Source organism: Erythranthe guttata, chromosome 14 (assembly GCF_056151865.1).
Source record: "Erythranthe guttata isolate IM_541 chromosome 14, IM_541, whole genome shotgun sequence".
Lineage (NCBI taxonomy): Eukaryota > Viridiplantae > Streptophyta > Magnoliopsida > Lamiales > Phrymaceae > Erythranthe > Erythranthe guttata.
The window spans coordinates 17,133,715-17,147,495 of NC_142546.1; the positions used below are offsets into that span (position 1 = coordinate 17,133,715).

Sequence of the window (13,781 nt, forward strand, 5' to 3'; positions counted from 1 at the left end):
GATCACATGCCAATTTCAATATCTGAAATGATTTGTGCAGGCAAAAATTAAACATTCAGGCACATTTTTTACCATTTCTCAAAAAACAAAAGGTAAAAAACTCAAAAACTCTCTCTACCCTTTCGATTTTCTTTCGCAAAGCCCGTGCAAATCGTCAACAGATCGGAGGTAATTTTTACGTTTCTACGATCCTCTTGTTATGTTGATTACGAATCCGAAAAAAAAAACGAAAAAAATCGGACTTTGGCCTGCTCGTGTGAATTTACGCGAGCAGTTGGCAAGTGCTCGCGTAAATTCACGCGAGCAGGCCTTGTTAAATTTTTTATTTTTTTTTAATTGCTCGTGTGATTTCACACGAACAGAGACGTTCTACTCGTGTGATTTCACACGAGCATATCTTCTCTGTTCGTGTGAAATCACACGAGTGGGTTTAAAAGAAAAAAAAATTGTTAATGTGCTCACGTGAATTTACGCGAGCACTTGCCAAGTGCTCGCGTAAATTCACACGAGCACATGAATAAAAAAAAGTCCGATTTTGTGCATATGAATAGTACAAAAGGTAAATAGTTATGGTAAAAAGGTAAAAAATCATGGTAAAAAAGTGCATGAATGTTTAATTTGGCCTGCGTATATCATTACCCTTTCAATATTAAATGGATCGGACTCGCACGACCGTCATATCTAATTGTGCTTCGTTCTGTTTGTAAGACAAGATTAAATAATCTAATAAAAACTCAATTGTATTATTGGACCATGAGACATCCATTAAATAATTATTCCAACAAGATGGACCATAATAAAATAATATTTTCGATCGATCCAAGAAATTATTGGATCTACCAAATATCAATCAAATCGGACTATTTAATTAATTATGGCTGATGTTCTCAAACGAAAGTTTAGAAGTTTGAGATTGTAGGGACTCATCAAAGGGTGTTAAAAACCATGAGTAGAGTCAATGAAGAAAAAGAAGACCAACGATTAAAAGACATCGTAGAAGGTATACGATGAAATGGACGATCACGGTGAAATACTAATAACAAATTAAAGAGACTGAATATCGAAAACAACTACCAATTTATCCAGCTAAAGAATAATGTGAGGTGTAATTTAACAACAAACTATATATATATATATGGCAAACATGTTTTATTGAGAACTTATGAAATAGTAATACAAATTACAAGCCCAAACATGAAGAGAATTATAATCCACAATGCTCAATCAACATACATACACACCCCCAATTCGAAAAAACAATGTCCATATGTACATAAATGATACAAACCATCTCCATGTTATAAAAATATTGACACAATGTTCCAAGTATCTCTTGCGGTAGAAAATCTCACGAAGAAAGAACGATGAAGTGGTGGGATAAAATGACAAGTATGACCATCACAAGTATTCCAGTAGTCATCGAGCTCAATCGTACAACACCGTTTGGTTTTGGAGTATGGGAGGAGTTTCCCTTGTTACCATAGCCTAAGATCAAAAGGTTGAATATATGCCTTAAAATTAAGTGCAAGAATGGCAAGCTAACTAAAAAAAATGAATAAATTTATAAAGCGACTCACAATTAGATTCTTCCCAACCCAAAACCATCTCCTCACGATCAAAGACTATGTTGTACCCCATCATAAAATGTTCTGGGAAAGAAGAGATCAAGATATTAATTAATTAATATACAAAGTTCATGAAAAATCCACATTAAGATCAATTAAATTCATCATATATATATATATATATATATATATATATATATATATATATATATATATCATGGAAGAAGACGTTTATACTTCAATTAGGTGGGCTAATAACATTTTACAAGAAAAAAAATGCATTATTAATTAGCAACACTCTAATTGTTGTGATAAATATAAAAGTTGTCACTAAATGCATGCATATAATAGCGACAACATTTTGTTTTTCGTCACTAATATATTGTTGTCACTTAATTCGTGTTTATTGTCACTATACATAATTAGTGACACCACATTAGTGACTACTGACAAGCACTGCGACAATAATAGGCCGGTTTGAAGGTCGACACACTGATATTATAGTGATCGCCAATTTATACCATTTTCATTTATAATTTGGAAATAGCAAATTCTGTCAAACATTTGATCATTCTGATTAGACCAAAAAAAAGGAACTATATTTCAAGATTGGCAAAATTGAATACTGCAATCCAAACAAGACGCTCGAACGTAACTGTAATTTTAGTTAGTAGGTTGCACATTTTTATGTTAAAAGAATTCAACATGAAATTTTTAGAAAGAAGATGGTATGCAATTGAAGGAAGCAATTCAAAAAGGCGAGTAACTTATCGATTATAATATCGCAATACTCACCTCCGATGATGTTAATATCGTCACTTTTGACGATAGCCAAACAATACATATCTGGATGACCGCCCTGCATATATACGAATACAAAATAATATTAGCACTTCTTGAAAATAATATATTGATCCCTTAGAAAATAAATTAATTTATCACCTTCTGTGATGTAAACCTAGTTAATGTTGGTAAAACAACATTAAACTGGCTTCCACCTTTCATCGTCAAGATCAATTTCGGAATGGTATAGCTATATTGAGTTGTTCTGCAGTGAATCGAATGCATGTTGAAAACAGAGATTGAAAAAAGTTATTTCCAAATTAAAAGATCTGCTGAGTATGTAAAAATTGAAATACAACAGACCTGAGTGCATAGCAATATTCAAAAATAAGTTGAGGCTGAGCGCGCGTCTCGGTTATTAGAGAATCGAACTGCAAATTAAAATAAAAAAAAGTACGTCGCGGTTCACAACTTTTGTAGGATGATTATGAAAATAGCAAAAAGATAATAACATAGCAGCCGAACTTACGGTTTTTACGATAAATGAGTAAGCTGGCTCAGTCAAATACGTAAATGCGATTCCGGAGTCGAAAATTGCTGTGAACTCAATATCAGTGGCGGTATTTCCCACAGCAATTTGTGTCACGGTGATATTATAATTCGGGCTGCATGCAATAAAGTTGGGAAAATATATAAATGAATATGGAAAAAAATAAATGAAAATACGCACTGGGGAAGACAATGTTAGGCTAGACATGGCCATTCCCCCTCCAATTTTCTTTTTTTTTTACTACTATATATGTATATATAAGTTATTGCATTTGTGCTGTGTTTCTACAATTTTTAACAATTTAGTTTTGTATAAAACGTAAAATTAAGTTTTTGTAATTGAAGAAAACATAAAAAAAAATGAGTCTACTCAAGTCCATCCTCATTTGAAGAAAAAAATCCAATATATATATATATATATATATATATATATATATATATATATATATATATATATATATATATATATATATATATATATATATATATATATATATTTAGTTCACCCAATTTTTATTATTTAGTCCATCCAAAGTCCGAATTAATGCAAAAAAGATCCTAATTATTTTTTTCTTTTCTTATTTTATGGTTTTGTAAAAAGAACAAAATCCTAAATTATTTTCGGGAGCGCTGCCCCGAACCCCTGAAATTTAATTATTTTAGCGTATATTCAACCCCTAGTGCAATATTGCTTACTTTGATTGTTGAAGATTAAAGGGAGTTGTTTTTTGTAGTGGACTCCCTTTATCGCCAAACAGAATTCTTCCTTGTCCATCAGAGCCAAAGCACAAGGAGAAAGAATTTGCGACGAGACCTTTGTTAGCTAAAACGCTAGGGACCGATATATTGTCCATACCAAGTCCTAATACACCATTAATACTACCACCGTCCAAGAAAGAACCGGTTTGAGTTTTTCCACACCTGAAACAAAAACATATGTAAGTACAAAAAATTAAAAAAAAAAAAAAGAAAAAGAAAAAAAGCACCTACCCTAATGTAATAGGGACGTCGACAATGTCTTGTGGATTGACGTTTGTACCCAAATGCAAAACATCATTAACCAATATCCCTGAAGTTGAGCTGTTGCTGTATATTTCTGTGTAAGAACAAGCATTAAGATTGGACGAGCATCCTCTTTTCGGTTTCACACACATTGTGCTATTGCATGGAACCGGTGCACTTGTCCTCGATGTACTAGGACTGTATATATTTAGCCTCAATAGCTGTCACATTTATATTTAATACAAAGTACCCTTGGATCAAAATTCAAAAATTATAATATATATATATATATATATATATATATATATATATATATATATATATATATATATATATATATATATATATATGTATATATAAAATTGTGTTGGTTTATCGCTCGATTAATCATTGATGTGTTCAAAGAGGGGTTAACACATAAAAATGCTCTTGTGTTAAGGAAAACCCGCCAACACCCCCCCCCCCTCCCCCCGTTTCATTTTACGTTGACACCGTCAACTATGGAGAAAAAAATATATAAATTTTTTAAATAGAGAAGGTCATGTTTTCATTTAAAATTGAAATTGTTTTCTTAAACTAAGTCAAACAAATTTATTCAATTGCAATATGAAAAATAAAACATTAATAGCGTATATAGGTGAAAGTTGAAAAGAATTTTCAATAATACGAAAAATAAAAATAAAAATTATAGTAGTGGTAATGATGAAAGTTGGAACAAAAATTAGGTATATTCTTATCACATATAATACGTACATCAAGCTAATTTTAGAAATATATAATAATTTTACTATTATAAATGTATTTTTTTTAAATCATTCTAAAATTAGAAAACGGCATGATTTAAAGGTTCTTGCGAAGAAAATGTACCATGTGAGTTTTAATTGAATAAATTAATTTTGCATAAATTCCCGTTAGTATTGTAGAAAACATGCACCAAATACAAAAATACTTGCATGAAATCTACACCATAATTAAATGTGTTAATTGTTAATTTTAACCTAATAGGGGACTTCATATATATATACAAGATAAAATGAAAGAGAGGAAGGTTCTACGCAATAAAAATCCATTATGGTTTCGTCCATGCATCAGGGTTTACTTTTAATACATGGGTTTTTATGGTGTTTAATTACTTACGTACCCCTTCAAAGAGAGTAAACTTTGTTACTGTATTTTCCGTACCTTTCCTGTAGACTTGTAGTATAAGCTACGTGTGCAGCTGATACAGTCACATGGTAACCAGAACAGGTCACCGCCGGTGTCAAGCGCCACGAGAAATGTCAAAGGAGGGGTACCCACACTAATAAATGAATAGTGCAAGCTGCAAATTATACATGGTATATATATATACCACATTAATAATTAACATAAATTAAAAACATGCATTCATGGTATATATACCACATTAATAATTAAAACAAAGAAAGAAAGAACATACAATCCAAGTTCGTTGACATAGTAACTCTCGTTTCCACCAAAGAAAGTGACGGGTGGTTTTGCAGAGGCGGAGGCGAGGCGGCGGGCCTTGAAGAGCTGGTCACGGTGGGCCATGGCGGTGTAGTAGTCAAACGTACCCTTCTCCGGCAACCTATCGGTGGTGTTCAAGAATTCCTTGACAGTGTCGGAATATCTGTGGTGGATATCGAACCCGAATGTCCCAAATGCTTCGCCGCTCGTTGCATTAATCCAACACGTAAACGCTATTAGCATCAGACAATAACTCCCAATTAAAGTACTCTTGAAAGATATCATCATTAATTAATTACTATATATACTTATGAAGTATAAACAAAGAGGTGGGTTTATCAATGGTGATGAGAATGCAAATCTTGTATATCGTGTGTGAGTATATATATACACGTATCATATGAAATATGAAATTGGAAGCAAAGGAAAATAATAATAATAAATAAATTGGTCGGTTAATTAAAGTAGCATTTTATGTATCCCTTTCGTTTGTTTCAACTCTTTTGTAGATTTGTGTAAGAGAGATTGGAATTTTTCAATTGTCAAGAATGAAGAAGCTTCGCATGAAAAGAGATGTAACACCAGGGGAGGTGGTGATGAAAGAAAATAGATTGTGTAAGTTTAATTTAGGGGTACTTGGACTTTTTCATTGAAGTCAAATATTTAAAATTAAAACAAGAGTTAAATAAATACACTTTGCACCTTTGAACCACTGAAGCGTAGATAATGTAATACTTATCTCTTAAAAATATCATTTTGTAGTTTGAAATTTTAAACATAATAATAATCTTAATATATTTCTATATTTATTGGATGGAATAATTGAAAACTAATTTAAATATTTATCAAAAATATCACCTTTTTTTTGGCCAAAGTATTTTTATTCCATTAAAATATCACTTGAAAAGTCAATACTAATATTTAAGATTTTAAAATTTATATTTCTTTGGTTGAGTAAATAACATAACAATCTAATAATTATTGGATCATATAAAATTGAAATTAACTAAAATTAAATTATTATACAAAAAATTAAAAAATAATATATATTGTATAATAATAAATAATGCATGAAAAGATATTTTAAGAAATTAATAAACTAAAATAAATTAAAATACTCAATATTACAATTAATTATGTATTTATTTCTCAAAATTTATGTATATGAATATATCCGATTTATCTACTAAATATGTACCTAAAGCAAGATAACATTTCTTAATTTTTATTTTTTAATAGATAAATATTGTAATATAATGTTATTATTCTTTTTAGTTATTCATTTGAATAAAAGAGAAAATTTGAAGCTTTTAAAACTTAAAATACAAATTAAATGGTACTTAGGTGGTGTTTGCAAAAACTTATTTAAAAGCATAAGTTAGTGATTGTGAGTTAAGTTGATATTATAAGTGCTTAATTCTAAAATTTGGAGGTGTTTGTAAACAATCTGCAAAATCAATTTAAACAGAAAAAGCAGGTACATGGGTGTTTTTAAAATTATAGCTTAATGCAACTTATTTTAAGAGAAGCAAAAGCAAAAGTCCGTTTTGCAAACACCTAAAAACAGATTGTATAAGAAGAAAAACTCATAATCTATTTTTAAAAGCTTTAGCAAACACAACCTTAAAAGGGTAAGTGTTACAAATAATACATTAAGTTGGTGATTGTTACATAATGTACATTTTAGGGGTGTAAAGTCTATTTAATTAACCCTTAAATTTATAGTGGTGGGTTGTGTTTTTCTATTTTTTTTTTTTATTTTTTTTTTATTTTGGGCGTGGGAATATCATTTATCATGTTAAATTTATATAATTTTATGTTGAGATTTGGTTTACTAATTAAAAAATCAGAACTTTATTATTTTACAATATCATTAAGGTTATATTTATAAACTAAAAAATCAAACTTGTAGAGAGTATTCTACTGTATCTTATGATACGATTCATAATTAAATGATTATTATGCTAAATCTTGCCAAATTTTTTAATTTCATTTTGCGCCCTTGAAATATAGTATTTTGTCAATTTGCACCCTTGAAAAAATTAATAGCACTTTGCACCCTCAAAATACAAAAATCATGCACAATGCTGAATTACATTTTTAAAACTTAATGAGCGTAATTATAATTTTTATTGGTTTCTTTTTTTATTTCTAGGGTGGAAAATACAAATTAAATTATTTTGTTCTACCTTCAACATAAATTCGCGCGCACAACATGCAAAAGGAAAAAAAAATTACAACGAATTACTTAAAGAAAGAACACTACAATTTCTTACCAAAAAATAATTTTTTTTTTCACTAAATTATTGTAATAGTGAAAATATTTGGTAGAATTTTTTGGCAGAAAATATAATTTTTAAATAACAAAATAGCGAAATATTTTTGATATTTTTGTTTTTTTAGAATATTTTTTTGTGAAAAAAACCATATATAATATATTGATGAGATGTATTTTTATTTATACATTCATTAGCTTTAGAAATTCATTCAGGGTGCATTATGCATGATTTATTGTGTTCAAGAATGCAAATTATTATTATTATTATTATTATTATTATTATTATTATTATTATTATTATTATTATTATTATTATTATTATTATTATTATTATTATTATTATTATTATTATTATTATTATTATTATTATTATTATTATTATTATTATTATTATTATTATTATTATTATTATTATTATTATTATTATTATTATTATTATTATTATTATTATTATTATTATTATTATTATAGAGGATGCAAAGTGAGATTAAGCCTTTATATAATTTACCCACCAAATCATTGTTATAAACTATAATTATTTCCTGTAAGTTGGTCGTCGAGGAAAAGTTCTAGATAAAAATTTTAAGTTGGGTTTCTACGTAATTAACCACATATTACGTGTCATGGATAAGCATTGTTTGGCAGTATATACCATTAATTTTAAATTTAGTATTAAATATAGATTTACTTGTAAAAAATATTAATTAACTTAATATAATATAAATTATTACAATATATAATAGAATTTTGTTGTAGTTATGAAGTTTCCTATTGAACTTACAACTTAACCATCAGTTTACGCTAATCTTCGATCGACTTCTTCATCTCTTGTCAAGGAGATACATTCTCTAACAAATAATAACTTAATCCTTAACTAAAATTGTAAATTATTAATAACTATTATTATAATTCTTATAGAATAATTAATATTAGTAATTGATATACAACTATAACTAGGAATTTAATTCATCAAATCACAATTTTCCGGTTGATGTTCGAGCTCATGACAAATTGCTATTTTTGAATATATTTTTTTAATTTTTTTATATTTTATAATCTTGCTAATTGCCAAACTAATATAGTAATATATTATGTAATATTTAAGATAACAATTATTGACTTTAACAAAGTAAACTAGTCTACAACTACAAGATGAACTTTTTTATTTTTTATTTTTAATTTTATTTTTGCGATCATTGGACACCCTCAAGGTATGATAACCAGTGGCGAATCCAGAATTTTTGCCAAGGGTGTTCGGAATTAAATATAATAAAAAATATAATGGTTGGGTAAAAGTTTACGGGGGTTCGGGGGCAGCGCCCCCGATTTTTTTTAATACTATACACATTAAATAATAAAAATATGTAATATTTTCAAATTTAAAGGGATTATTTTACAAATTTTGGGCTAATTTATGAAATATTTAGACATAAAATTGGTGAAAATATTAAATGAGTGGTAAGCATATTAAAGTTGCAAGTGACAAAATGTGTATTTCATTAGCATATTCTGAGTTTTCAAAATATAAAAAAATACTCACAGACGTAAATTTAGAAAACAATTGAAATAATTTATATATATATATATATATATATATATATATATATATATATATATATATAACATTCAAAATTTTGGAATAATTTAGATAATATAAAATATTAAAGGAATTGTAAATAAATTAGAGTTGCAAATAGCAAAATATACGTTTTGTTAGGAGATTTTAATTTTTTGAAATATGAAAAAATACCCTCATGCAAATTGAAAACAATTGAAATATTGTATGTAATGGAAATTAAATCTTGCACGGGTAAAAAATTTCTACCAACAAACTACAAACCAATTTTGAAAGTTAAATTTTAAATAATATACAGAAAAATTACAATTTAAAAAGGAATATATACAGAAAACTCAGAAATAAAAAAACAACTAAATAGAGTAATATACAAAAAAATTAGAAATAAAAAAACAACTAAATAGGAGGATACTGTCTCAAGACGGACTCGTACTTTGGACCTCCTTGGAATTGAAGGAAGAACTCTACCAATTCAGCTACAGCTTTAGATGTTCAAATTACAGATTTACAGTTATATAAAGGTACATATATAGGAATTTTTTTTTTTTAAAATCAAGGGTGTGCAGCTGCACACCCTTGGACCACACTAGATACGCCACTGATGATAACTATGGAAAAATAGCAAAGATGCTCATGACAAGAGCACTTAATTAAACTTTTTTGTCTTTCAAATAAGTCATGTTCATTCAAACTTATTTGCAAATAAGGAAAATCCGTTTATAAATTCCAAAATTATCCCCAATTCATTGAAACCCTAATTCAACTTCAATTTCATAATTGAAATTTAGCCCAATTTCACCAATTAACCAATTTTAACCCTTATTCCAATTTTGACAGCCACCGTCGGAAACCGCCGTTGACCGCGGGTTTTCTGATTTTCCTTTTATAGTGTTGTAATTAATCTCAATCCTTGCATGATCCGTTGTTCTTTGATCAATAAAAGTTGTTCCTGGTTACTTGGGGGATGTGGATTCATTCTGAACTGAACCACGTTATCCTAGTACTGATAGTTTGAATTTTGTGAAGATCAATTCAACACGCACACACTTTTTCACAACCAATTTGTGTGGCCGGTGAGTGGAAGAATTCACCGGAGACAATGATTTCAACTTAAGATGAAGGCATTGCTTGTCCATCAAAGAGTTTCAGTTGCACTCTTGGAGAAAGGCATTGTTGCAGTTGAAGATAAGAAGATTGTAGGTGAGATCCAATCTAAAGCTCATATGTGCTTTAAATTTAAGTTTAGGAGATGAGGTTCTGAGAGACGTTTATGATGAGATGATTGCTCTTTGGGGAAAATTAGAATCTCTGTACATGAAACGATCTCTTGCGAATAGATTGTATCTTAACAAAGAAATATAATGGGGCAGATGCGTGAGAGAAGGAGAGGAAGAACATCTAGGGTTTCTTGTGCTTTCACAACTTCACAAGAGCCTTTAAATCACTATTTATAAGGTCTTGTAGAAAACTCTACTGGACTTAAGTCGGACTCGATTGAACAACTTAAGTCCAATAGTCTTTCTTTGCTCGTTTCTCACAAACTAATGATTAGAAAAATACAACGATTATATTTTCGTATTTTATTATAACGTCTTCGTTTATACGAGTGCCACTTAGTAATTTTCCAATTTAAAAAATTGAAAACTCTAATTCAGTGGTCCTGCTAAATCGGGAGAATTTCCGATTTATAAAGTTCACTAAATTATCACCTAATTATTTTTCCTCTAGTTATTCTTATTCGTAATCGACAATCAAGAATGGTTGATTCAATCATATTGACTTTCAGTTACGCTAAGATCAACAACTAAATCTCAGCCCGTTGTATTTAAGGATTTCAAGTACAGAAGAAGTGTGGCCATCGATGGTTCAGGTGTATGCTAGCCGTGGGCCAACAACTCATTGTGATTCAAACTCGTCCCTAGATTTATTATGAATATGAAACTAATTTCAACTTAATCACCCAACTACGCATCATGATTCCTTAGATACAAATGAAGTGTCTGCAAGAACCATTGGATATAGTTAACGTAATGTACGATCACTTCTATTCATATGTACCGATTGAACTAGAGGCATGTTCCCCGAGTCCTCTACTAAATTTCAACCACTGTGTGAACATTGTTAGTAATATAATCTATCTGTGTATAACTTAAGGACAAGTCACGATACAGCTGGTCCTCTAGTAAAGTCACAGTGATATCTGGGTCTTAAGGATTAATGATGTACATCGATATTATAGAAACTTATATTCGATAATTGGGAACTACTTAGAGATTTCTAGGATGAGGGAGTTCAGTGAACTCATCTATATGAGCACCCACTTATGTATGTCGATATCACAATATTGATTATTGACGAGACACAATACACATTCACTAAGTGCTAGTCTCAAATTGGAAAGACTGGTATCCTCATTAATGGCGTAATCCGTTGACTAGGAACTAATTAGCAATTACATTACTCTTATTTAAATCATCTCATAATTCAACTAGATCAATGAGTAGTAACTGAGTAACTGTAAGGACTATATATACGCAAAGGCAAGGGACAATATATAATGAATGCCAAGAGGATTTTTTTTATCATTAATACGAAATATATTATTATTACAAGAAAAAATAGAAAGGCCACAACCACAAGCTGGCTTGTTGGTCATCTACTCTAATAGTGGGATCCTCTAAAAGTATATAAGATTGGGATATGCTGATTTTATTGAATTTTCTTTCATGGTAGATCAAGAATCTGAGTCTCTGGAGCCACAAGCATACACGGAAGCAGTAAATTATGATCAAAGAGGGAATTGGATTATAGCTATGAAAGAGCAGATGGTATTTCTAAAGAAGAATCACACTTGGATTGTGGATTTATAAGCTAGTAGAATGCTAATGGATTTATAAAAGAAAAGAAGGAATCTCTGAAGTAGAAAAACCAAGGTACAAAGCAAGACTAGTTGCAAAGGAATTCACTCAAAAGGAGGGAATTTATTGCAACGGGATTTTCTCTCACACAGTTAATCAAACCTCAATCAGACTGACACTCTCTATAGCTACTGGAGGAAATTTGGAAATATAACAAATGGATGTGACTACAACTTTTCTTCATAGAGAATTAAAAGACAACATCTATATAAGGCAACCAGAATGTTTTGAATCTGGAAAAGAAGATAAAGTTTGCCTACTGAAGAAATCTCTTTACGGATTTACACAGTCAAGGCAATGGTGTAAGAGATTTGATATTTCATGATTGAAATTGGATTTGAGAGAAGTGAATATGATCGACGTGTATATCAAAATGGAGCTTAGGGTAGAAAACAAATTCTACTTATCTTATATGTTGATGATATAATTGGTCATTGGAAGGCGGTTGAAGAAATAAACCAGTTGAAGTCCAAACTGAGAGGAGAATTTGACATGAAGGACATGGGACATGCTAGAAGAATCCTCGGGATTGACATTTTAAGGAACAAAAATGCTTATGTGACCTTGCTATCTCAACGAGCTTATTTTGAGAAAGTTCTTGCTAAGTATAAAATGAATGATGCTAAACCCGTCTCTACACCTTTAGCAGTTCACTTCAAGCTGAGCTCAACTCTGATTGTTCAAGAGAGATCAAAAGGTGTTGATGCATGCTCAAGAGAAGATGGCTAAAAAGTTTTGTAGAGGAACTGCAAGGTGTTGATGCATGCCATCTTCTGTGATAGTCAAGATGTTTTGTATCTCATGATAAATCCAACTTTTCATGAAAGAACCAAACACATTAACATTAAGATGCATTTCGAAAGGGATGTAGTTGTTGGTGGAAAAATTGAGATCAAGAAGATTGGAAGTGAGGACAACTCGGGTGATGCAATGACTAAAGTCTTGCATGTGGAAAAGTTGAAGTATTGTTTGAATATAGTACAAGTTCTGGTGAGCATGAACACATGCTCTTGGAATTGAAAAATAACTGCAAAGTACTATTGACAAAGGTGAAGAGTGTTAGATGGTGGTCCAGACTTGGAGAGAGAGAGAGAGAGAGAGAGAGAGAGAGAGAGAGAGAGAGAGAGCTAAGCAATTGGCAAGCTGAATGATAGCTGGAGGAAAGAGGAGCAACGGGAAACAATTATGCAGCTGAGAATTGGTTATGGGAAGTGACAGCTGGCAGAAGAGGATTGGAAGATGGAGTAATGCACCATGTGAGTTGTTTGTTAGGCAGTTTATATTCTAGAAGAAATATGTTGAGTATATAAACCTCAAATGTGCATTATTCTCCCACACTCTGAATCTAGAGAGAGATATACACAATTGAAGAGAGTGATAAAACGTTACGTAAGATTTGTGCAATCATCATCATCAAATTCGAGTTCATCACACATATAGGATTTGTTGGTTTTTTTCTATCATATTGTACTCTCAATCCTTGTATTATCCATTGTTCTTTAATCAATAAAAATTGTTCGTGATTCCTTAGTGGATGTCAGTTCATTTTGAACCGAACCACGTTTATCCTAGGGTTCATAGTGTGACTTATGTGAAAATCAATAATTGCGCGCAAACACATTTTTTCACAACAAGAACAAATA

The 13,781-nt window shown here is 30.2% G+C and overlaps 1 protein-coding gene across 1 annotated transcript; it reads right to left on the minus strand.

The window, feature by feature from the left end:
* Window positions 1–1,109: 1,109 nt before the first annotated feature.
* Window positions 1,110–5,723, minus strand: LOC105969790 (aspartyl protease family protein 1). The gene is made up of 10 exons (XM_088813457.1): window positions 5,338–5,723; window positions 5,082–5,220; window positions 3,888–4,120; window positions 3,594–3,818; window positions 2,878–3,013; window positions 2,712–2,779; window positions 2,508–2,613; window positions 2,361–2,424; window positions 1,578–1,649; window positions 1,110–1,485 (listed from the first exon to the last, which is right to left on the minus strand). The coding sequence occupies exons 1-10, from the start codon at window positions 5,652–5,654 to the stop codon at window positions 1,349–1,351; spliced, it is 1,497 nt and encodes a 498-aa protein (XP_088669583.1). The 5' UTR covers window positions 5,655–5,723; the 3' UTR covers window positions 1,110–1,348.
* Window positions 5,724–13,781: the final 8,058 nt, after the last annotated feature.

Excerpts from the sequence above, each read along its gene's own strand:
- LOC105969790 (XM_088813457.1), bottom strand. The coding sequence starts at position 5,654 with ATGATGATATCTTTCAAGAGTACTTTAATTGGGAGTTATTGTCTGATG. Across the intron at positions 4,121-5,081 it reads ACTACAAGTCTACAGGAAAG|CTATTGAGGCTAAATATATA; the intron begins GTACGGAAAATA and ends TAAATGTGACAG. Across the intron at positions 3,014-3,593 it reads TTTAATCTTCAACAATCAAA|CCCGAATTATAATATCACCG; the intron begins GTAAGCAATATT and ends TATTGCATGCAG.